We start from the raw sequence: 25,413 nt of genomic DNA, 5'->3' as shown, positions 1-25,413 counted from the left end.
TGAGTCTTTGGCCCTCCAAACAATGGGGACAAAGGGGAGGCGGAGCCTCCATTCTGGCAGCTTTAACTTCTAGCCAGCCCCTTCCACTTCATGGGGCAGGCAAACCAGCTGCAATGCCCTCCATACCTAATAGCGCTGCCTCCCAATCCAGACTGGCTTAGTGGATAAAGCACAGGCCAAGGAGTCAGAAGGACCTGGGCTCTAAGCCAAGCTCCACCACATGTCTACTATATGACCTTGGCCAAGTCACTTAATTTCTCTGGGCCTCAGTTACCTTACCTGTAAAATGAGGATTAAAGGTATGAGCCCCATGTGGGACTGTGTCCAACCTGATTAACTTGTAGCTAAACCAGCGCTTAGAACATACTTTTGCACATAGTACGCACTTAACAAGTACCATAATTATAATTATTATTCTTATTATTTATGGGTAGGTGCCTTGACCAACGAACACCGGCTGAGTCCCAAATGGATCCCTGAGGTGCCTGAAGACAGACTCAGTCTCCTCCCTGAGGGAGATAAGCCTGGGTGAGGAACTACCTGTGGTACTGGCTCCAGACCTGGGCTTCTTGAGGTAGTCTCCTAAGCCTCCACGACACTCCCTGATTCCCAGCCCAATTGGGGCCACCTGGTTACAAACCTAGGCCCACACCATCACGAGAAATCCAAGCCCCAGTAGCCCACAGGATCAACCCTGAGTATAACCCTCGACTGGAAGTGTGGGGTCTGACTCAGTTTGAGTTGGGATTGGGTGTGGCCTGTCTGGGCCCCAGGGTTTCAGGGAGGAAAGTGGGCCAGGGACCCCTCCAAGCCTTCCCACCACTCCATTATTAAAGCTCTCCCAGAAGCAATCCAGAGACGGGCTCACAGGATCCACAGGGAAAGGCACAACAGGGACAGCTGAACCCTAGATTGTAAGCTCCTTGAGGGCAGGATTGGACCTACCAACTGAATTGTATCCTCCCAAGTCCTTAGCACAGTGCCCTGCCCCAGCTCCTGAGCTATAAGCATAATAATAATAATATTAATAATAATAACAATTGTGGTATTTGTTAAGCACTTACTATGTGCCAGACACTGTACTAAGCGCTGGGGTGGATACAAGCAAATAAGGTTGGACACAGTCCCTGTCCCATGTGGGGCTCACAGTCTCCATTTTACAGATGAGGTTACTGAGGCCCAGAGAAGTCCTTGGCTTCACAGACTCCATCCTCTCCTGGTCCTCCTCTTATCTCTCTGGCCGTTCATTCTCAGTCTCCTTTGCGGGCTCCTCTTCTCCCTCCCATCCCCTAACTGTAGGGGTTCCTCAAGGGTCAGTTTTTGGTCCCCTTCTGTTCTCCATCTATACTCACTCCCTTGGTGAACTCATTCGCTCCCATGGCTTCAACAATCATCTCTACGCAGATGACACCCAAATCTACATCTCCTCCCCGTTCTCTCTCCCTCCCTCCAGGCTCGGATCTCCTCCTGCCTTCAGGACAGCTCCACCTGGATGTCCACCCACCACCTGAAATTCAACATGTCTAAGACTGAGCTCTGTATCTTCCCTCCCAGACCCTGTCCTCTCCCTGACTTTCCCGTCACTGTGGATGGCACTACCATCCTTCCCATCTCACAAGCCTGCAGACTTTGTGTCATCCTTCACTCCCCTCTCTCATTCACCCCACACATCCAATCCATCAACAAAATCTGCCAGTCTCACCTTCACAACATCGCCAAGATCCGCCCTTTCCTCTCCATCCAAACAGCTACCTTGTTGGTACAGTCTCTCATGATATCCCGATTGGATTATTTCAACAGCATCCTTTCTGATCTCCTATACTGCTGTCTCTCCCTGCTTCAGTCTTCTTTCTACAGAAACACTCTGGGCATGTCACCCCCCCCCCCCCCCAAAAAAAAAAAAATCTCCATTTGCTGCCCATCAACCTTCGCATGAAACAAAAACTCCTACTGGCTTCAAAGCTCTCCGTGACTTTGCCCCCTCCTACCTCACCTCCCTTCTCTCCTTCTACAGCCCAGCCCGCATACTCTGCTCCTCTGCTGCTAACTTCCTCACTGTACCTCGTTCTCGCCTGCCCCACTGTTGACCCCTTGCCCACGTCCTACCTCTGCCCTGGAATGCCCTTCCTCCTCACATCTGCCGAACTAGCTGTCTTCCCCACTTCAAAGCCCTACTGAGAGCTCACCTCCTCCAGGAGGCCTTCCCAGACTGAGCCCCTCTTTCCTCTGCTCCTCCTCCCTTCCCCATCGCCCCAACTCCCTCCCTCTGCTTTACCCCCTTCCCCGCCCCATAGCACTTGTGTATATTTGTACATATTAATTATTCTATTTACTTTATTATGTGTATATATCTATCATTCTATTTATGTATTTTGATGTTATTGTTGCCTGTCTACTTGTTTTGTTGTCTGTCTCCCCCTTCTAGACTGCAAGCCCGTTGTTGGATATGGATTGTCTCTATCTGTTGCTGAATTGTACTTTCCAAGCGCTTAGTACAGTGCTCTGCACACAGTAAGTGCTCAATAAATATGACTGACTGACAATGAATGAATGAATGAATGAAAGTGACTTGCCTAAAGTCACAAAACAGACAAGCGGTACAGCTGGGACTAGAACCCATGACCTTCTGACATCCAGGCCCTGTATCTACTATGCCATGCTGTTTCTACTTGGCATTGTATAGTGCGTTTATTATCAAAGCACTCTCACATTAATTAGTTCATTTCAGCCCTCACAACAACCTTGTGAGGTAGGGAGACAAGGCAGGTATTACTATCCACCTTTTACATATGGGGAAACTGAGGTACAGGGAAATTAAGTGACTTGCCCACGGGTCACACAGCAAGTTAACAGCACAGCTCAAGCTCGAACCCAGGTCCTCTGGTTTTCAGACTGCCGCTCTGCTGCTTCACCACACCACTTGCAGGTCTTGAGGGCTAGAGAGTCAGGGCCTATTCTGTACTGGAAAAGGACCAGGCACAAAAATCCTAGCACCTCTCCCATGGATGAAGGAAATCGTCCCACTAGGGGATTTCTGAGTAGAGCAGGGTGGTGGGGGAGCGGAGGAGTCGAAGAGCTGAAGTTCATCTAATCATATCTGCTGGGGCTCCTCCCAGCATCCTGACCCAGCCAACCCACACTTATCCTCCTAGCTCTCTGCAATCAGCCCTCAGAAGTCTCCCTGCAGACCAAGCGGGGTGAATCCTGCTGCTTTGGACACAATTTAAGCACTGATGGGAAAGCAACCCAGGTCTGCCAGTGGCCTGCTATGTGACTTTGGGCAAGTCACTTAAATTCCCTGAGCCTCAGTTTCCTGATTAGTGAAATGAGGATTCAAAACCTGTTCTCCCTCCTACTTAGACTGGTAGCCCCATGGGACAGGTACCCTGCCTGATCTGCATGTACTGCATCTACTCCAGCACTTAACACCATGTTATTATTGTTGTTATTGTTATTATTATTATCATTATTAGTTCAGACCTAGAGGTGGTCCTCAGGAGAGGGCTAGGGAGGCTAGATCTGGTATGGGTGGTTGAAGTCTTTAGATAAAATCCATGATCTGTCTCATTAGATTTTTGGCCCCATGTCTAGGTGCTGATGACTGTCTGGGAAATGGGGAACTGAGGAGAGGGATAAAAGAGGCAGGGAAGTGGGTAAGTTCTCTGAGAACCGGCATGGCTGATACTGATGGTACCACTCACCAAGATCTGATCGGGCACAGCGTATTTAGCTATTTTCATGGCCACTATTGATTTGAGCTCATTGATGATGACATCAGGTTGGACTGTTTCTTCTTTGAGCACTATGAATGCAAATGCAGCTGGTGGGAAAAAAAAAAGAAGACAGCGTATCAGAACCAAAATCCCTCTTAAAATAGCTTTCTTTGGCAAGCTGGCAAAGCACCCTAGGAAAAACTATCTGGATTAATTTCTGCTGCCCAGCAGTGACTCTTTGGCCAACCCCCGGAAAGCATGGTCGACCAGAGTCTGGACACGGGAGAGCATTTCCATAATGCTGCCGGCAGTGGAAACAGGGCTGCGGTGAAATCGGGAGCTCCAGGGCCCCTTAACTACTCAATGGTTGAAGCTGGCTCCCTCTTCCCACCTAACCCCATGGAAATGAAGCCAGCAACAACCTTCTAGACGCAGAAAGTGTTGTGGCCACTTGCAATCACCTGCAAGAGGCCTGCAGTGGGAAGGAGCCCAAAGACTGCCCCTTTTATCCCCTTATTTTGATCATGTTAATTTGGATTACTTAATCTTGACTATACTTTTTTTGTTTGTAACTGATTGTTGTTTACAATTCATTGCATGGTTCACCCCCAGTTAGAATGAGCCAGGACAGGAGTCTGAATTGTTCATATTGACTTCAGTTCTTAGCAGTGTTTGGCACAAAGTAAGAGCTTAATAAATACCATAACATCAATAACCACAATACCAACCCAACCATACTGGTAATATCCTCCTCAGAAGTTTTTTATTCCTTCCAGGCCGATTTAGGTGAGCTTTTGAGGCAAAACAATGAATGGGCTAGCTAATCTCCTAGCCCGGGGACTCTATGACAAATAGCCTGCCTGATATTTCCCCAAGGAACCTCCAGTGTCCCCAGGGGGCTAAGTGTGGATTTTTCTGAGAGGCCAAGGCAGTGGGTTTTAAAGGCATCATGATTTCTGATCGTGAAAAAACATCAAAAAAAGAGAAAAATCATTAACTTCCTTGCCCACTGGAAAGGGCATTCACTCTCACAATGGCTTTAGGATGGGAAGAAATGAAAAAGATTTTCAAACCTCGAAAAAGGGCAATACAAGTACAAGCCAGGTGTATGACATGTATTAATTGTTGATATTAGCCAGGATCCATTAACCCTACCCTTGACATTGTGTTCAATCCTGGCAGGAGGGTTGATTCCTCCCTGCCCCTTCCTCCCCGCCCTTTTCTCCCCTGGTCCAGTTTCCTTCCTGCTCCTTCTCCCCCAAGCAGTTCCCCGCCTCGCCACTCTCCACACACACACACACACACTCAGCTCCCTGACTTCTCTGCCTCCCTCCATGCTCCACCACTTTTCAATTAGTCTCCCTGGTGGCACTGCTGTTACATCAAAGACCACCTTAGGACATGCCACCCCTTCACTTTTCATTACAAAGTTTCAACCACATGTTGTAAAACAGCATTCCCCTATGCTATACTGACTGGGAAAGGAGAAGCAGCTTACCCCAATGGATAGAGCACGTGCTTGAGAGTCAGAATGTCATGGGTTCTAATCCCAGCTCCACCAGGGGTCTGCTTGACTGCCCAAGGTGTGCTTGACCTTGGGCAAGTCATTTCACTTCTCTGAACTGAATGACAGTTACCTCACCTGTCAAATGGGGATTGAGACTGTGAGCCCCATGTGGGACAGGGACTGTGTCCAACCCAATTTGCTTGTATCTATCCCAGTGCTTAGTACAGCACCTGGCAAATAGTAAATGCTTAACAAATACCACAATAATAATAAATGCTCCCCTGCTCCTGTTCCTGCTGCGGAGAGATCCTCAGGGTCCTCCCTGATTGTCCAATAGGGTCCAGGGCCTCTAACAACCACCCTATTTGCCTATCCTGGGGAATCCCTGGAAGCAGACCCTTTTCGAAGGAAAATCCATCAGCTCAAGCTGGTTGATTAAAAAGTCACCTCAAGGATATTCATTCATTCATTCAATTATATTTATTGAGCACTTACTGTGTGCAGAGCACTGTACTAAGCACTTGGGAGATCACAATACAACAATAAACAGACACATTCCCTGCCCACAATGAGCTTACAGTATAGAAAGGGGGAGACAGACGTTAATATAAATAAATACATTACAGATATTAAGTACTGTGGGCTGGGTTTGGGGGAGAACAAAGGAAGCAAGTCAGGGCAATGCAGAAGGGAGCGGGAGAAGAGGAAAGTGGGGTTTAGGCAGGGACGGCCTCTTGGAGGAGATGTGCCTTCAATTAGGCTTTAAGGAGGAGAGAATAATTATCTGTCGTATTTGAGGAGGCAGGGCATTCCAGGCCAGAGACAGGACGTGGATGAAGGTCAGTGCAAGACAGATGAGATCAAGGCACAGTGAAAGGTTAGCATTAGAGGAGAGAAGTGTGCAGGCTGGATTGCAGAAGGAGAGTAGTGAGGTACGGTAGGCAAGGTAATGGAGTTCTTTAAAGCCAACAGTGAGGAGTTTTTGTTTGATGTGGAGGTGGATGGGCAACCACTGGAGTTTTTTGAGGGGTGGGGTAATGTCCTTGCACCTTATATCCACCCCTCCCTAAGCCCCACAGAACTAACGTACATATCCATAATTTATATTTATATTAATGTCTTTTTCCCCCTCTAGACTGTAAGCTCACTGTGGTCAGGGAACATACCCACCAACTCTGTTGTGTTGTACTCTCCCAAGCGCTTAATACAGTGGTTTGTCATAGTAAACACTTAATAAATTCCATTGAGAAAAAAAAAGCAGGGTGGCCACCGACAGCAGTAGAGAATCTCAGTCACCCCTTTGCTACCTGAAAGCAATAGATGTATCGCAGGTTAGGTATGAGAAGCAGCGTGGCTTAGTGGAAAGAGCACGGGCTTGGGAGTCAGAGGTCATGGTTTCGTATCAGCTGTGTGTGACTTTGGGCAAGCCACTTAACTTCTCTGTGCCTCAGTTACCTCATCTGTAAAATGGGGATTAAGACTGAGCCCCAGGTGGGACAACATGATTACCTTGTATCTACCCTAGTACTTTGAACAGTGCTTGGCACATAGTAAGTGCTTAACAAATACCATCATTATTATTATAATTATTACATTATTTAGGTTATGGGTTGCAATGAAGAATCACATGATACAGGAAGAGGTGCCCTGAGGGAATCTGCAGAACTTCTGCTGTGTCTTTGGGGACACCCCTGCTCAGGTTTACATTCAGGCTTACCCTTGCTCCAGAGCCCCACCGCTTTTCCCTCCCAGGTCATGGGACTCAGGAGCAGCAGGAACTGAGGCAGAGGAAGACAGAGTATTTTCCGAAAAAAAAAAAAAAATACCGGACATAAAAGTGATTGGCCTTGTACCAGTACCAGACAGGGACTGACCAGCTGAAAACTGGACTGTTCAGCACAAAATTGGATGTGAATGGTCACCCTTGTTCTTAGTCCCTGTAGTTTTGCCTGAATGTACCCAACCAGCCCAGTTCATTTCCAAATGTCCAAAATTACCTCTTCCAACTCCGAAATCAGCCAAATGCCCCTCTGCCCACCCTCACCTCCTGCCAGCACCACCCCTACACACTCCAACTGGATCTTGCCCATCTCCAGGGCATGGCTGAGTGGGGCATGAGGAAGGAGTGCTCAGTTTTGTTAGTGCCCTAGATAATAGGCTACCAGGGGCTGGCACCCTTCAAACAATCAAGCAAGTGGGCAACAATAAGATTGATTGAGAGCCTATCATGTGCAGAGCCCTGAATCAGTAGACGTGATTGCTGCACTCAAGGAGCTTACGCTGTAACAGATTGAAAAGCTTCTGGCTCAATTTTCCCCATCTCCCTGGGGAAATTAATACCAGTTCAATGTGCTTTACCCACAGTAAGCTCTCAATAAATACCACTGATTGAGTAGGAGATGGGGGGACTGGTAATTCTCTGACGTAGTAGATTATGTTCTCTCCTGTCTCTCACCGCTTCAGTCTATACTTCATTCTGCAGCCTGGATTATCTTTGTACAGAAACGCTCTGGGAATGTCACTCCCCTCCTCAAAAATCTCCAGTGGTTGCCTGTCAACCTACAAATCAAGCAAAAACTCCTCACTCTCGGCTTCAAAGCTCTCCATCACCTTGCCCCCTCCTACCTCACCTCCCTTCTCTCCTTCTACAGCCCAGCCTGCACCCTCCGCTCCTCTACTGCTAACCTCCTCACTGTGCCTCATTCTCGCTTATCCTGCCGTCGACCCCTGACCCACGTCCTTACCCTGGCCTGGAATGCCCTCACTCTGCACGTCCACCAAGCTAGTTTTCTTCCTCCCTTCAAAGTCCCACTGAGAGCTCACCTCCTCCAGGAGGCCTTCCCAGACTGAGCCTCCTTTTTCCTTTCCTCCTCCCCACCCCCTGCCCTGCCTCCTTACCCTCCCCATAATACTTGCATATATTTGTAAAGATTTATTACTCTATTTTACTTGTACAAATTTACTATTCTATTTATCTTGTTAATGATGTGCATATAGCTATAATTCTATTTGTTCTGACGATTTTGACACCTGTCTACATGTTTTGTTTTGTTGTCTGTCTCCCCCTTCTAGACTGTGAGCCCGTTGTTGGGTAGGGGCTGTCTCTATATGTTTCTGACTTGTACTTCCCAAGCACTTAGTTCAGTGCTCTGCACACAGTAAGTGCTCAATAAATACGATTGAATGAATGAATGAATGTTCTGCAGCTGGAAGTCCTGGAAGCGAATCCACCTATGCTCCAACCTTAGAATCGCTGCCTGGGAAGAGGCCCAAATCTGAGTAATCCTGTCTGTCCCAGACAAACTGCTACATTTACCATGGCTGGACATTTCTACTATTCCATTGCCCTTTTCCAATTGTATTTTCAACCTTCTTTATCTCAACAGGGTCAGAAGGACCCAAGGTGGCAGACAGGGGAAATTCTGGTAGTCACGCCTCTCTCAGAGGCTGGGGGCCTCTTTATAGAGGCAGCCACTCCTTTTGCTCTTTTCCTCCTTCCCTACAGGCTGGCCCTGAGTTCATTACGTGCAGTCACCAGCCTTAGCAAAGTATACAAGCCAGAGGGTGACCTGGAGTTCAGCTCAAACTGAGACGTTCCAAGCCTGGACTTCTTGTCAGTCCTTTCAGGAAGTGAGGCTCCCAGAGACAATCCAGGTCCCTCAGCCAGAGAAATCCCAGCATCCTTAAACCCCCACTGCCCCAGGATGGGGGAGGCAGGCTAGGAGACCACCAACAATGACCACCAAAAAGAAAGCAGGGAAGGGAGCAGCAGCAGGGCAAATCCACCTACCCCCCAGCCATTTTCTGGCATTAACTGGCAGCTCACCACCAATAAATCAACATCAACATCAATATCAATAAATAAACATAATAATATCAATAAATAACATAAATAATAACATCAATAAATCAATAAATCGACATTCAATATCAACAAGGTCAAAACCCAAGTTTTCTCATGATAAAATCATTTGGTACATCTTTGATCAGGGCATGACCACCAGTGCTTACTGGTTTTAGCCAAGTTTGGGGTTAGTGGTTTGACTGAGTTGCTGCCTTCTCTGTCTCTCCATTTTATCAGAGCTTTCCTCCTCCCAGAAGCCTCAGGTCAGTGACCAACCCTGGGTCCTGCAGTCCATTGTCTTGGGGTAGACTGGGGAGAGGGTCAATTGGCCTGGAACAAGATAGACTGCTTTTCTTCCTTTCTTGGGGTTCTTGTTGATCCGGTGCATACACTCCCCTGATCCAAGATCCCCCAGTCTAATAGAGAAAAAGCATGAAAGAGCCTGGGGGATTTACAGACTTATGGACAGGACTTAGGGACTTACTTGATTGTGATATTTAGGTCAATGCTCTGAGGAACTCCCCTCTTCTGGAGGAGGTCCTAGAGCTGTTCAGCTCTACGGAGGTCCTCACCGTACCTCATTCTCGCCTGTCCCGCCATCGACCCCTGGCCCACATCATCCCCCGGGCCTGGAATGCCCTCCCTCTGCCCATCCGCCAAGCTAGCTCTCTTCCTCCCTTCAAGGCCCTACTGAGAGCTCACCTCCTCCAGGAGGCCTTCCCAGACTGAGCCCCTTCCTTCCTCTCCCCCTCGTCCCCCTCTCCATCCCCCCATCTTACCTCCTTCCCTTCCCCACAGCACCTGTATATATGTATATATGTTTGTACATATTTGTTACTCTATTTATTTATTTATTTTACTTGTACATATCTATTCTATTTATTTTATTTTGTTAGTATGTTTGGTTTTGTTCTCTGTCTCCGCCTTTTAGACTGTGAGCCCACTGTTGGGTAGGGACTGTCTCTATATGTTGCCAACTTGTACTTCCCAAGCGCTTAGTACAGTGCTCTGCACACAGTAAGCGCTCAATAAATACGATTGATGATGATGATGTTCAGTGCATAATCACTGCCCCTCCCAGATAACTCTCGCTCCCCAACTCAATGGCCGAGAGACACCTTGGATTCCCATAGACACTCCCTGCCCTGCCAAAACTGTGCCTCTCACATCCACATGAAAGGGGATTGAGGGAAGAGCCTTGGCTTGAAGACAGGTCCCTACTGGGTCTCACACTGCCTTTCTCACCCCAAAGCCCCAAAGCTTCCTCCCTTTCATCCTCGACTGGACCTAAGATGAAGCCACTTTGGGGACACTTACCTTCTCCCTTGATGTCATGCGGATAACCAATCACTGCTGATTCTGGCACAGAAGGGTGGTTAGCCTGAAAAAGACAATAAAAATGGGGCAAAACATAGCAGAGCACCTCTCTCAGAGACACCAACTTTTCATTTTGAGCACAGGGGCAAAAAAAGGAAAAGAACCTTAGGACTGGGAGGAGACAGGCATCATACAGTTTACAGGCAAAAAGTCACCATTTTGGGTCTTTCCAACCCTGCTTGGAAACACTCAGGTCTTGCCAGAGACTTGGGATGAGCAAATCTGGGAATCCAGCTCACAAAGCTGTGCCAGCCATCAATCCCACTGCCCCTGGAGAGTGGATCCCTTTGTCGGGTGAGGGCAAAGGTGGCAGAAGTGGAATGATTGGGAACTAGCTGGCTGGTATAATTTGCTGGGTGATAGAATGAGGCAGGCATTCTTCTACGAGGACAGCATATAGGTGCCAGGGGACCCATTAATCGTAATAGTAATAATAATAATGATAATGATAATAATGGTATTTGTTAAGCGCTTACTATGTGCCAGGCACTGACTAAGAGCTGGGACAGTTACAAGTAGTTCTGTCTGGCAGGGTGTTTCCCAGCCACTCTGGCAAAAATTTTCCCTGGCCTTCTGCAGTGAGTTAGGTCTAGCACAGACAAGGACGGTCTAATGATTGTTGAGCTTCTGAAAGCAATGATGAAAAGTCCTGAAGTATTCCTATTCTGGCAGAATGTGCCTGGTGATGTGACCTGGACTTCCAGCTGTTGGCCTGACTTGGAAGGTTGGGGAGGAGTCAGGGAGGGCAAGGGATCAGAGCTGGCTGGCAGGGAGCAGGGAAGAGAAAAGGATGCTCTAGGTGCTCACCATGGCATCTTCAACTTCTGCCGTCCCTAAGCGATGGCCGCTGATGTTGATGACGTCGTCCATCCTTCCGGTGATCTGGTAATAGCCCTCAGAGGTCCTGAAGGCACCATCCCCAGTGAAGTAATAGCCTGTTGGAGGAAGGGGTTATATGGATTGCCTTTTTATGAGGTTTTCTGACCAAAGGCTTAACTCTGTGTAGAAGGTATAGCATGGAATTGTGTCCCCCAGAGCAGTATGAGCTCTAGGTGGACTTTTGGAAAGTAATTTTCCAGAGGAAAATCATGGTCTGACCCAATGGAAGACCACCTGAACATCAGGGGCATTGCCAAGAAGACATGAGCCACTACATCTGGACACATTTTTCTGTAACAGTTCCCCATCTCCAAAACTCCCCAGAAATGCCATCTTCCCCAGGATGATTCCCCGATTACTATTAATAATAATGATAATAATAATAATAATAATAATGGTATTTGTTAAGCACTTACTATGTGCCAAGCACTGTTCTAAACACTGGGGTAATCAGGTTGTTCCACATGGGGCTCATGGTATTAATCCCCATTTTACAGATGAGGTAACTGAGGCACAGAGAAGTGAAGTGGCTTGCCCAAGGTCACACAGCACATAAATGGTGGAGCTGGGATTAGAATCCAAGTCCTCTGACTCCCAAGCCCATGCTCTTGCCACTTTGCCATGCTGCTTCACTAATTTTGCTTCTCCCCAAGTGGTATCTTCCCAAATGCCCCTCAGCACTTTTATATGCAAAGCTACCCATATGTATATATGTAACAATGTGTGTATATAACAATTTACACACTTTAATACTTAAGCACCACAGTGCACACAGTAAGCACTCAATAAATTTGATTGACATCCAAATAGATTGACATTGATTTACTCCATCTTTCCATCCTCTTTGTCTTCCTATTTGGAAATAATTTGTGACTGTGTAAACTCCTAGGGGACAGGGATCCTATCTTTGACCTCTATTTTACTCTCTTGGGTGTCTAATGTATTGTGTGCTCTGCCCATAGTAGGAGCTCAATAAATAAAATTGATGCATCAGCACATCCACCTAATTGCCCGAGAATGGTTCAGCATCTCCCCTCTCCCCACCTCCATCAAAGGTAGAGGGGAGCTCTGAGCTGACGTACTCAAAGGCACAGCGGTCACCCAGGGGCGCAGCTGGGGCAATGACTGCGATGTCACTGAAACAAGCTTTGACCCCAGGCCTCCTTCTAGCACTTTAGCATCCTATTACAGTGAATGGCCATGGGCAAGCATCAGCTCCAAACTCCCTAAAATTGTATATTCCAAAAGGTCCATCCAGATCTAGCTACCTAAGTTCTTAGCCGATCCAGAAGTATTTCCATGACCCTACTGACTTGGGTATCCTCTTAGGGTCGCACCTGGAGAGTTTCCAGTACTCTACCAGTCTCGACTATGGGAGGGAGAGTCCAGCAGAGGCCTACCCATTCCATTCCTAGCTTGGGCAGTGACTAGCGAGTGGAAGGCAATCTGCTACAAGTCAAAACTCACCTGTGCTGGGTAGCAGCAGCTTGGGAGAGAGTTGAGGGTGGAGACTCTAGTTAACTGTGCAGAGCACAGCAATGGTAAACCACTTCCGTATTTTTACCAAGAAAACTCTATGGATACCCATCATCCCCGTCAGCTCTTCCATACATTCAACTCCCTTCTCAGGCCCCCGGTTCCTCTCCCTCCTCCTTCCCTCACCCTCAACGATCTGGCCTCCTACTTCATTAACAAAATTAAATTCATCAGGTCCGACCTCCCCAAAGTCACTCCCCCCCGGCTTCTCCAACCCCCCAGCTCTCAACACTCTCTGCTACTCTCCCATCCTTCCCAGCAGTATCCACAGAGTATCCCTCTTCTCAAGTGCTATTCCGGCCACCTGTGCTTCTGACCCCATTCCCTCTCATCTCATGAAATCTCTCGCTCCATCCCTTCTCCCCTCCTTAACTTCCATTTTCAACCGCTCACTCTCCACTGGTTCCTTCCCCTATGCCTTCAAACATGCCCATGTCTCTCCCATCCTAAAAATACCCTCTCTTGACCCCACCTCACCTTCTAGTTATCGCCCCATATCCCTCCTACCATTCCTTTCCAAACTCCTTGAACGAGTTGTCTACACGCGCTGCCTCAAATTCCTCAACACCAACTCTCTTCTCGAACCCCTCCAGTCTGGCTTCCGTCCCCTACATTCCACGGAAACTGCCCTCTCAAAGGTCACCAATGACCTCCTGCTTGCCAAATCCAACGGTTCATACTCTATCCTAATCCTCCTCGACCTCTCAGCTGCCTTCAACACTGTGGACCACCCCCTTCTCCTCAACACGCTATCCAACCTCGGCTTCACAGACTCCGTCCTCTCCTTGTTCTCCTCTTATCTCTCTGGTTGTTCATTCTCAGTCTCTTTTGCAGGCTCCTCCTCCCCCTCCCATCCCCTTACTGTGCGGGTTCCCCAAGGTTCAGTTCTTGGTCCCCTTCTGTTCTCGATCTACACTCACTCCCTTGGTGACCTCATTCGCTCCCATGGCTTCAACTATCATCTCTACGCTGATGACACCCAAATCTACATCTCTGCCCCTGCTCTCTTCCCCTACCTCCAGGCTCACATCTCCTCCTGCCTTCAGGACATCTCCATCTGGATGTCTGCCTGCCACCTAAAACTCAACATGTCCAAGACTGAACTCCTTGTCTTCCCTCCCAAACCCTGCCCTCTCCCTGACTTTCCCATCACTATTTACGGCACTACCATCCTTCCCGTCTCACAAGCCCGTAACCTTGGTTTCATCCTTGACTCCACTATCTCATTCACCCCTCACATCCAAGCCGTCACCAAAACCTGCCAGTCTCAGCTCCGCAACATTACCAAGATCCGCCCTTTCCTCTCCAACCAAACTGCTATCCAGCTCATTCAAGCTCTCATCCTATCCCATCTGGACTACTGCATCAACCTTCTCTCTGATCTCCCATCCTCGTGTCTCTCCCCACTTCAATCCATACTTCATGCTGCTGCCCGGATTGTCTCTGTCCAGAAACGTTCTGGGCATGTTACTCCCCTCCTCAAAAATCTCCAGTGGCTACCAATCAATCTGCACATCAGGCAGAAACTCCTCACCCTGGGCTTCAAGGCTGTCCATCACCTCGCCCCCTCCTACCTCACCTCCCTTCTCTACTTCTACAGCCCAGTCCGCACCCTCCGCTCCTCTGCTGCTAATCTCCTCACCATGCCTCGTTCTCGCCTGTCCCGCCGTCGACCCCCGGCCCACGTCATCCCCCTGGCCTGGAATGCCCTCCCTCCCAACATCCGCCAAGCTAGCTCTCTTCCTCCCTTCAAGGCCCTACTGAGAGCTCACCTCCTCCAGGAGGCCTTCCCATACTGAGCCCCCTCCTTCCTCTCCCCCTCGTCCCCCTCTCCATCCCCCGGTCTTATCTCCTTCCCTTTCCCACAGCACCTGTATATATGCATATATGTTTGTACATATTTTTTACTCTATTTATTTATTTTACTTGTACATATCTATTCTATTTATTTTATTTTGTTAATATGTTTGGTTTTGTTCTCTGTCTCCCCCTTCTAGACTGTGAGCCCACTGTTGGGTAGGGACTGTATCTATATGTTGCCAACTTGTACTTCCCAACCGCTTAGTACAGTGCTCTGCACACAGTAAGCACTCAATAAATACGATTGATTGATTGATTGATTGATACGCTACCAGAACGATTGCAGATGGAGAGCAGGGTGTTCTGGGAGAGATGTGGCCGTGGTGTCGCTATGGGTCGGAAACGACTCGACTGCATAAGACAAGACTGACCTGGGTAAGCACTGAAGTATGCTTCGATGAATCTCTGATGGTCTCCATAGATGGTTCTCGCCATGCCAGGCCAGGCCTGGGAGAGGCACAGGGCACCAGAGATGTTCCCACCTTCCATGACTTTTCCCTGAGACACAAGGGCACAGACTCATCAGGAAAAAGCAGCACACTGTGAAGGCATCAGCAAGGTCCCGGCCCTCCCAGCCTGGTCCTGGAGTGACAATCATTCATTTCTGGATTTTCACTCCCAAAGCAGTCATCCCTTTTCACTGCAAACGTAATGGGCATGCTTTCAGTTGGATGAAAACTTCTCCAAAGGCCCAGCCTTTTCTGAGAACATCTTGGTCTAGAGCCATCTGCCTCCTCCAAGGTTTCTGCACACACACATCCTGCCAGGACCCATCTTCTCCTAGGTGAAGCCCAGCCTCAACTCACCTTCTCATCTACCAAGGTCGGGGAGATCCCGAAGAAGGGCCTCATGGCCATGGCAGGACGGATCTCGGCACCCTCCTCTGAAGGTCGCGGTGCGATGCAAATTCCCCCTGTTTCTGCAGAGAGAAGGAGAAGTCTGACCAACGGGGGCCCGTTGGGGGCTGGGGGCTTGGTGAAAGCACCAGCAACCCCTGCTACCTATCTATCATGCCACACAGGACCCCTGCCCCTGACATGCCCCGTGCAGGAGGGGCCATGCTGACTGAGCGTAGATTTTTCTCCCGTCTCACGTCTCCTCCTGTGTAAGCAGTGTGGCTCAGTGGAAAGAGCACGGGCTTTAGAGTCAGGGGTCAGGGGTTCAAATCCCGGCTCTGTCAATTGTTAGCTGTGTGACTTTGGGCAAGTCACTTCACTTCTCTGTGCCTCAGTTACCTCATCTATAAAATGGGGATTAAGACTGTGAGCCCCCCGTGGGACAACCTGACCTCGTTGTAACCTCCCCAGCGCTTAGAACAGTGCTTTGCACATAGTAAGTGCTTAATAAATGCCATTGTTTACATGCCATCCTCACCATACCTCATTCTTGCCTGTCCCGCCATCGACCCCCGGCCCACGTCATCCCCCGGGCCTGGAATGCCCTCCCTCTGCTCATCCGCCAAGCTAGCTCTCTTCCTCCCTTCAAGGCCCTACTGAGAGCTCACCTCCTCCAGGAGGCCTTCCCAGACTGAGCCCCTTCCTTCCTCTCCCCCTCGTCCCCCCTCCATCCCCCCATCTTACCCCCTTCCCTTCCCCACAGCACCTGTATATATGTATATATGTTTGTACATATTTATTACTCTATTTATTTATTTATTTTACTTGTACATATCTATTCTATTTCTTTTATTTTGTTGGTATGTTTGGTTTTGTTCTCTGTCTTCCCCTTTTAGACTGTGAGCCCACTGTTGGGTAGGGACTGTCTCTATATGTTGCCAACTTGTACTTCCCAAGCACTTAGTACAGTGCTCTGCACACAGTAAGTGCTCAATAAATACGATTGATTGATTGATTGATTGATTGATTTGGGGCAGAGCGTCTCTGGGAGACAGCTCCTCCTCCCCAGTCTTGGGGCAGACCTTTCTTCTCCACAAACAAGCTCACACTTAGGCGCCTCACCAGTCAAAACACATGAGAGGGGTGCCAGCATCCAAAGAAAAGCCACAGAGTGCCCTCACCACCCACATGCAAGGGACTCCCCCAGTCTCTGAACATGAATGTGAGCTGCAATCTGGAAGTCACAGTCCGCTGTGGTTCTGGGGTCAGTCTTTTCAGATTTTCTGAAAAGAAGACTAATTTGTCCTGAGAGAGGCACCAGGTCCTGTATATCTGACACTCTTCTTGTTCCCACCCAATATGTTGTCTTCCGGGTTATGAAATGAGGCAGGGCGGGGAGGGGGTTTCCAGAGGCAAAAATATCTCTACTTGGAGATCAAATGACATGGCCCCATGGCCCCAGCTGAGCTGAGCTGAGCTGAGCTGAATGGAAGAAGATCAATTTCTGGGCTGCTTCCCTTTCCTTGCTGTTTCAATTGTCACCTCTGAGGTCCCAGGACTCCATGTCAGGTCCCAGGCCTGGCCCAACTCCTCCTCCTTAGAGGAAGTAGTAAGTGGAAATGCCACCAGCAGCCCAGACTCTGTGTCTTCCCTCACCCCCAGGAATATTTTGGGTCGGCCATGCCTTCCTACTCCTGCATCATGAGACCAGAGAGGAAAACGAGAGAAGAGGAGAGACTCATTACCATTCATTCATTCAATCGTATTTACTGTATTTACTGAGAGTTTACTGTGAGCAAGGCACTGTACTAAGAGCTTGGGGGAGTACATTATAACAATAAATAGACACATTCCCTGCCTACAACAAGCTAACAACCTAGAGAAGGAGACACACAGTAATACAAATAAATAAGTAAATAATTAAAAAACAGATAATAATAATAAAAAATTACAGAGCACCACTCTCCACTTAGCCTTTTTACCTGTTTGCCACCAGGTGTCCACCAGTGTGCACCGGCCACCTCCCACCACGTTGTACAGCCAGTCCCAAGCCTCCTGGTTAATTGGCTCTCCCACTGGAACCAAAGCAGCACATGAAATCGAATGAAGCCCAAGGGCCAAGGCCACTGACCTCTCCCCAGCCCCAGTCCAAGTTGGACATCTGTGGAAAGTGGAACTGGCAGAGCTGTGGGCCACTGAGTCTCACCAGGCCCCTCCCCAGAGGCAGGAAATGGGGGGCCTGGAGGGATGCCTTGATGCATTCCAGGCTAGCCGGGCCCCACAGCATCCTGGATCTTGGCAGAGCCAGTGGCAGGCCCAATGGGACCCACCTCTGCATTGTCCAGCCCTGCTAAGAGGAGGTTAGCCAGGGCAGAATCTGGCCCCAGGAGAATTCTCTCACAATGCTTTGGCCTGCAGTGACCCCAGAGAGACCCTGAGCTGGGGACAGAAGGCACTAGCTCTCTTCTGCACCCCTTCCCCAGCAGGGCACTAAGCTGGACGACAATTCTGGAGATACGATAGCTAGTGGTGGAGTAGTACACTCCAGCCGCATTTTCTCCTGGCCACAGAGTTGGACAACAGATGGGTGGAGGAATCCAGGTGCCTGTCCTCAGTGGCCAGCAAGGCAGGGTCTGGCTCAGAAGCAGAACTGCAGGGAGGGCAGAGGGAGCAGCAGGCTCTCTGTGGAAGCTGCTGGCTGTGGCTGTAGCTGTTTTCTGTCGGGGAGCTGTAGACAGTGTGATGCTCACTCCCAGAGGTTTGGATTTTGCATCCTCTTTTCCTAGATTCTGCCTCACTGAGTCCTCCTGCAGAGTTGGGCCAGGACTCCAAAGCTGGATTTGTTTCCTAGCTTTTTCCAGCCCTCCTCTGCAGGGGATGCTTACTATCTGAGAAAGTGCCATCCCTGACCTCCCAACCCCTGACCCTGAGAAAAGCACCAACAACCAGAGTGAGGCCAAAGAGGATTCCTGATTATCCCAGGTAAGGGAGTCCCCTCAGCTCTGGAAGGAATGTGAAAATGTGCACTCAATGAATGCCATTGTTGATTTACTCATTGATTGATCACAGTTCAGTGTGGTTCTGGGGTCAATCTTTTCACCCCTAGGGATGGGATAGAAATGGGACAGGGAAGGGACAGGGGATTGGGATGGGGAAGGGATAGGACCATATGGGGAGGATGAAATGGGAATGGGATGAGGCCAAGGCCTGGGGGATTTACCCCATGTAGTGTCCACTGCATCCCAGGACAGTTGAACTTGAGCCTGTACTTTTCAGAGTGTCTCACCTGATCCCAAAGTCCTTAAAGAAGACAGATCATACTTCTTCACCCAAGCATCTCCGTATTTCAGTAGCAGTCGCACAGCAGTGGGCGCACCGTAAAACTGGTTAATCTTTAATCTCTGCACAGTTTCCCAGTATCGACCTGCAATATGTCCCAAGTTGATCTTTATCTTCCAGGATCTTTAGCCTCCCAGGGTCCAGAACAAAGCTAATCCTTCAAAGCTAATCCTGCAAATGTGTCATGCAGTCACACAGGGAAAGGAAAGCAATAGCTTCAGACCCTGGAGTACCCAATTCATTTTAACTGAAAAGACCCACAGGAGTGGTGCCAGGTCAGGTTATCAGGATGGCAATGGCAGTGGCAGCAGGGTAGTATGGAGGGTAGCAAAGGGGTTGGTGGGGATGGCATAGAGGTGGCACCCCAGATAGTGGCAAAAGCGCCACTGGGATATCTGGGACAATATCTGGAACAATCTGGGCTCTTGGGGTTGAGGGCTTCTGCCACCCTGTCCCCACCATTCCAGGGATATTGATCTTGTTGGCCTGCCTTGGCCTTGCCCCTTCATGCGATGACAGGATTTGCCCAGGGGTCGTGCACCCACCTGCATTGGGGTATATTGGAGTGCTTTCAAACAGGACTGTGGTGGCTCCATTGCAGAGTGGCCCATATACCACGTAAGTGTGTCCCGTGATCCAACCGATATCTGCCACACAGCCAAACACATCCCCTTCCCGGTAGTCAAACACATGCTGTGGGAACACAGAGAGGTATGACTTGAATGATTATCAAGGACTCACTGCAGGGAGGAGTCTGCCGCGCCTGCTCCCATGTGATCTGTGTATCTAAGATACAAAGAGAACCATGGCTCCTCAAACAAGGCTGGTCAGCCCCAATCTTATCTCTTTTCCCAGGGTTGAGGTTGAGGGGGTGTGGGACTCAGGGTTGAGGGTCAAATGGAGGAGGAGTAATGGGAAGGCTTAGAGGCCCCAAAGTTTCTCAGTCATGAAGTCTGAGCTTCACCTTCTGCTTCTAGGGCAGAGTTCTGGGGTCACATGCTCCTAATTGGGGCAGCACGTCTGCTGCTGAAGCAGCTGAGCTGAGTTGGGGGCTGGCCCTCCACGCAGCCCATTTTGCAATCCCAGAGGCACTGTCCAGTCAGCTCACCCCCAGCGGGCCAGGACTGAGGGCCCTGAGTTGAGGTAGGTCTCCCTTCTCTGGCCTCTGGCAGCAGACCCCACTGGGGACTTGAAACAGGCTGTGAGACGGGGACAGACAAGACGGAGGCAGTGTCCGACTGCAGATGGAGCCCCTGGTTCCAGTCAGACAAGAATGGCCTGTTACTGAATGGCCTGGCTGGGCAAGAAAAGACCTGCCTTCTGGGAGACTACCTGGACTAGACTCTGCAGGCAGTTTGGGCAGGGCTGGGGGGGAGATAGCAAGTTCTGCAAGCTGATTTCACTAGCCACTGGATTCTCATACCAAACTTTAAGAGCACTTCCCCTCGGCCCCCAACAAAGTATCTTCCTGCCTGCCTCATAGGAGTTGCGGGACAAATTCCCTGGGAGCCAGGGCCGACAGGCAGCTTCATAAATTTCAGTAGCTGGGCTAGGGTTCCACTGCACATACTTCATCCTCCACATTCAATCTAATACCCAGCCTGATGTCTTTCAGTCTTGGCCCAGTGTCTTTCCAGCCCTGTGCCTCTAGGCCAGTCCCTAGTTTCATGTCTATTTTAGTTACTCGCAAAGAGATCAGTACCCATGAATCTCACAACAGCCCACAGCTGCAAGCAGCCAAAGCCTCCTTGAGCCATTCTACACCCAGCCCCACCCCAGGCCCACCTTGTGGGTCAGAGCAGCATAAAGCAAGTATCCAGCCTGAGTGTGAACCAGCCCCTTTGGTGAGCCTGTGCTCCCTGAAGTGTAAAGCAGAAACAGCATGTCTTCGCTGTCCATGGACTCGGGAGGACACACCGCACTTGCTTGGGTCATCTCCTGATAGGAAAGACAAAAACAGACAGGCGTTTTTTAGGTGCTGTCCCCTGGAGATCTTTCCGGGTTCTCACCTTGGTCCTACCCTCAGACACATGTTGGGGAGACCTGGTTCATCCCTATGCACCACTCTAAAACCCAAGAAGCAGTAGATCTCGCCCCTCCTTTGATGGGGAATATTTAGGGTTAGGGTTATGATAAGGGTTAGTGTTTGGTAGGGTTAGGGTCTGGTAGGGTTAGAGTTAGGTTTACGATTTTGTAGGGTTAAGGTTAAGGTTAGGGTTAGGGTTTGTTGGGTTAGAGTCATGGCTAGAATTATGGTTAGGGTTTGATAGGGTTAAGGTTAGCTTAGGGTTAGGGTTTGATAGGGTTAGAGTCATGGTTAGAGTTATCGTTAGGGTTCATTAGGGTTAAGGTTAGGGTTAGGGTTTGGTAGGGTTAGAATCATGATTAGGGTTATGGTTATGGTTTGGTAGGCATAAGGTTAGCTTAGTGTTAAGGTTATAATTAGGCTTAGCATTTGGTATGGTTAGGGTTAGCATTAGCATTGGGATTTGGTATGGTTAGAGTCATCATTAGGGTTAGGGTTTGGTAGGGTTGAGTCATAGTTAGGGTTAGGGTTAGGGAGCTACGCTGTTTGAATAGACTCACATCTTCCAGGAGGACGTCCAGATTCCCCATGGGCACTTTGTTGTCTGTTCTCTGAACCACCAGGACACACGTGACTGAAGGGCAATTTTTTACAGCTTCATCCACTATCTTCTTCAGCTCAATGACTCGGCCTCCTCTCAGACCCTGGTTGGCAGTGATGACCACTTTGCACTTTGCTGATAGAGGTGATTGGGAGAGTGGTCAGTGTCTCCCACAGATGGGCAATTCTGAGGGCTCACATAAGTCCCAGCTCCTTAATGTTCCAGCCACCCCAACAGGAAGTTCCACCAAGTGGCCTAGCATTGTGGGCATTCACATGACCTTTTGGGAGGATGCAGTCCTATCTTGTATGGGACCATGACCCTTCTCTGCTTCCGCAGCGGTGCTTACCATCATTGATTCGTCCAGCCAAAGACTCTGCGCTGAATCCAGCAAAGATCACCGTGTGCACGGCCCCAACTCGGGCACAAGCCAGCATGGCCGCTACCGCCAGAGGGGACACAGGCATGTACAAGGCCACTCTGTCCCCACGGCCCACCCCACGGTTTTTCAGAATATTGGCGAGGCGGCAAGTGATGTCCAGAAGCTCCCTGTGGGACAGAAGACAGCAGCTTTCTCACTCCCGCTTGCGGCTAGCTGCCTAGCCATTGGCCTTCTGCTCCCTTCCAACCCTCTGGCCACCCACCCCTGCTCCCATCCAGAGAATCCTTACTATGAGGCTGGAGAAGAGAAGGACACAGAGGACCAGTACAGAGAAACCTTATGTGGGTATCATTGAGCTGCCACCATATCAGTGCTTAGAATAGTGCTTGGCACATAGTACGTGCTTAAGAAATACCATAATAATTATTATTATATTAAGCCTGGGTCAAGGGAGAGAAGCAGAGGTAGAATTCAGTGAAAGAGGTTTAGGTTAGACTGCAGAAAGAACCTTCTAATCAATAGAGGCACTTGGAAGAACTGTAGGCTGGTTGCCCTCCTGGACACCTACCCTCATACCCCAAACTATCCCTTTTCCACCTCCAACCTCACAGTGAGCTAGGATGTACAGCTCACTGTCCTTCATGGACCATACTGCTCTTGAAGTTATCCTTTATTCCTGCCTACTGGAAAACTTCAACCCTCCCAAACAATTCCCAGAAATTGTGTGTGTTTGTGATTTTGATGGCTGTGATGGAAACCCTTATTGGGAAGTACAAGTTGGCAACATATAGAGACAGTCCCTACCCAACAGTGGGCTCACAGTCTAAAAGGGGGAGACAGAGAACAAAACCAAACATAATAACAAAATAAAATAAATAGAATAGATATGTACAAGTAAAATAAATAAATAAATATAGTAATAAATATGTACAAACATATATACATATATACAGGTGCTGTGGGGAAGGGAAGGAGGTAAGATGGGGGGATGGAGAGGGGGACGAAGGGGAGAGGAAGGAAGGGGCTCAGTCTGGGAAGGCCTCCTGGAGGAGGTGAGCTCTCAGCAGGGCTTTGAAGGGAGGAAGAGAGCTAGCTTGGCGGATGGGCAGAGGGAGGGCATTCCAGGCCCGGGGGATGACGTGGGCCGGGGGTCGATGGCGGGACAGGCTAAGACTCTAGTCACGGCCAGGACTCCAAGGCATGGATTCCAGTTCGAGTCTCAGCAAGTGAACCTAATTCCAGAACCCAGTTCCCTTCAGAGGAGCAAAGTTAGGGGTTAAGGGTTAAGGACATCAGCAGTGACTGGCATTGTGCTCTCCCCATTCATTCATTCATTCAATCATAATTATTGAGTGCTTACTATGTGCAGAGCACTGTACTAAGTGCTTGGGAGAGTACAATACAATAAACAGACACATTCCCTGCCCAAAGCGAGCTCACAGTCTGGGAAGGTTGGGGGAGGGGGGCGGAGGAACAGACATCAATGAAAATAAATAAATTACAGATTTGTACATTAGTGCTGGAATGGGGGGAAAACAAAGGGAACAAGTCAGGGCAATGCAGAAGGGAGTGAGAGGTGAGGAAAGGAGGGACTTAGTCTGGGAAGGCCTCTTGGAGGAGATGTGCTTTCAATAAGGCTTTGAAAGGGGGTCTGGCTGTCAGATTTGATGAGTGCAGGCATTTCAGGCCTTAGCAAGTCAACAGCAGAAATATACCCTAACCCCATAGTAACATTGCACTCAGGAACAGAGATGAAGGGCTGTCCCAAACAGAGAGAACAAAACAGGATTGTGGCCAAGTTCTGACTTACCCCTTAAACTAGAACAATCCCTGAGCAGAACTGGCTACAACTGTGAGGTGAGGGTCAGCGGGCTCTGGAGTTTGGGTGAAACTTAGCGAAAAGGTGTTCCTTATTATCTCTGAATTAACAGAGATTGACAGACACTGCCATCCCCACAATCAATCAATCAATCAATCGTATTTATTGAGTGCTTACTGTGTGCAGAGCACTGTACTAAGTGCTTGGGAAACTACAGTTGTGGTTCATGCCACAGTATTGAGAACCTGCTGAATGCATTGAAGATAACAGTGGTGGTTTGCACATTTTCACCCACTTTCTCCCACTGGGCATTGAGCGCAATAAGTGAATGGATGGGTAGGAGGGCAACACATTGGAAAGTCATTCAGGAGTTTTACATGCAGGACTCATTCACTCATAAGGTTAGGTATAGTGATGAGACTGGAAACAGATCACTGACTACACTGACTGAGACAAGTGAACTGGGGCATCTGTGGTAAGAGTATGAGAGGGAGAAGAGGAGCCAGCTAGTGAATCTGAGTGGGCAAAGCAGTAGGAGGAGAACCAGGTTGGTTTTGTGTCAGCAAAACTGAAGCCTGAGAGTGTTTCATATTAGCCCCCAGGCTGCCTGCTCTGGCGCCCTGGCTCTGAGCCAGGAACCATGAACACTCCCCTTGTATGGCAGCTGGATTCACATTGGACCAGGCTAACCTTGCCTTGCTCAGGACTGGAGACTTGTTGTTCCTGGCTCAGAGCCAGGGCCCCAGATCAGGCAGCCTGGGGGCTAATATGGACAGATAAACCTGAAACCATACAATGACCTGGACTGTGGCCCTTTGATAAGGAAAACCCTAAAAACCACTCCCTCCTCCTTGAAACACTCTCAGGCTTCAGACAAATATTTTCCAGGACCCCAAAGGAGGAACGTTTTTCACCCGTTATGGGACAAGTTTCCTCAATTCCAGGCGACTCCCCATTGGGTTGCCTGCTGAACACCAAGAATAAGGACAACTTTGGTTTGGCCGATTTAAAATGACAGCAACTGATTTTCTTGTGTACCACAAAATGGCCTCAGTATAAATTAGAGGATCAGGAGGTCTGGCCCGAATATGGGTCCGTAAGTTATAATACTATTTTCCAGCTGGACTTATATTGCAGGCGGTTAGAGAAATGGTCAGAAATCCCTTATGTCCAAGCTTTTATGGCTTTGTCCCAAAGCCCTGAAGGAAAAAACTGCTGCATGTGTTTTTCCTGGGCCCCTCCAGGGGGTCCAGCCCTAAGGTCTGATTCCTCAGATATATTCCGGATGATCCTCTCCTCTGCAGGGGGCCCCGGGGAGGATGGCTTTCCCCCTCCCTCTGGCTGGGAATCTCAGGTACCTTTGGCCCCCACTCAGCCCCGTGAGGGAATGGGAATCACCACCACTACAGGGCCCAACCTTTTGTTATGTCCTCCTCCATACCAATCCACCTCCTCCTGGGCCCTAAGCCCTTCCAGCACCTGGGGAGGATACTCCCCTTGAGGGAGGTTGCAGGGGAGAGGGGAAAGATAGTGCGGGTACAGGCTCCCTTCTCTTTGAGAGAATTGGAAATGGCAAAATGGGAAATTGGGACAATATTCTGCGGACCCCACGCGCTTTCGGGACAAATTCCGGAGCCTGACTTTGCAGTACGACCTGTCATGGGAAGATCTTAATCTGTTGCTTTCCTCCTGCC

At 49.2% G+C, this 25,413-nt stretch overlaps 1 protein-coding gene and 1 non-coding gene across 2 annotated transcripts in view; one reads left to right on the top strand and one right to left on the bottom strand.

Annotated features, from left to right (window-relative positions):
* Positions 1–25,413, bottom strand: part of ACSS1 (acyl-CoA synthetase short chain family member 1) — a 68,543-nt gene that overhangs the window by 5,843 nt on the left and 37,287 nt on the right. Inside the window, exons 3-13 of the mRNA XM_038750879.1 lie at positions 21,868–22,067; positions 21,478–21,653; positions 20,677–20,829; positions 19,437–19,584; positions 18,839–18,976; positions 17,535–17,627; positions 15,523–15,635; positions 15,088–15,214; positions 11,249–11,376; positions 10,382–10,445; positions 3,702–3,820 (exon numbers count right to left, since the gene is read on the bottom strand). Of these exons, the coding sequence (XP_038606807.1) occupies positions 3,702–3,820; positions 10,382–10,445; positions 11,249–11,376; positions 15,088–15,214; positions 15,523–15,635; positions 17,535–17,627; positions 18,839–18,976; positions 19,437–19,584; positions 20,677–20,829; positions 21,478–21,653; positions 21,868–22,067 (1,459 nt within the window). The remainder of the gene's footprint in view (positions 1–3,701; positions 3,821–10,381; positions 10,446–11,248; positions 11,377–15,087; positions 15,215–15,522; positions 15,636–17,534; positions 17,628–18,838; positions 18,977–19,436; positions 19,585–20,676; positions 20,830–21,477; positions 21,654–21,867; positions 22,068–25,413) is intronic.
* On the top strand, positions 12,640–12,777 carry LOC119932751. Its single transcript, XR_005452486.1, has one exon. It is a non-coding gene; the product is annotated as a small nucleolar RNA SNORA7 (small nucleolar RNA).

The sequence above is a fragment of the Tachyglossus aculeatus genome, chromosome 9, assembly GCF_015852505.1.
Source record: "Tachyglossus aculeatus isolate mTacAcu1 chromosome 9, mTacAcu1.pri, whole genome shotgun sequence".
Classification (NCBI taxonomy): Eukaryota; Metazoa; Chordata; class Mammalia; order Monotremata; family Tachyglossidae; genus Tachyglossus; species Tachyglossus aculeatus.
Note: the sequence above shows the minus strand (reverse complement) of the source record. Positions and strands in the feature narration are given on the sequence as shown.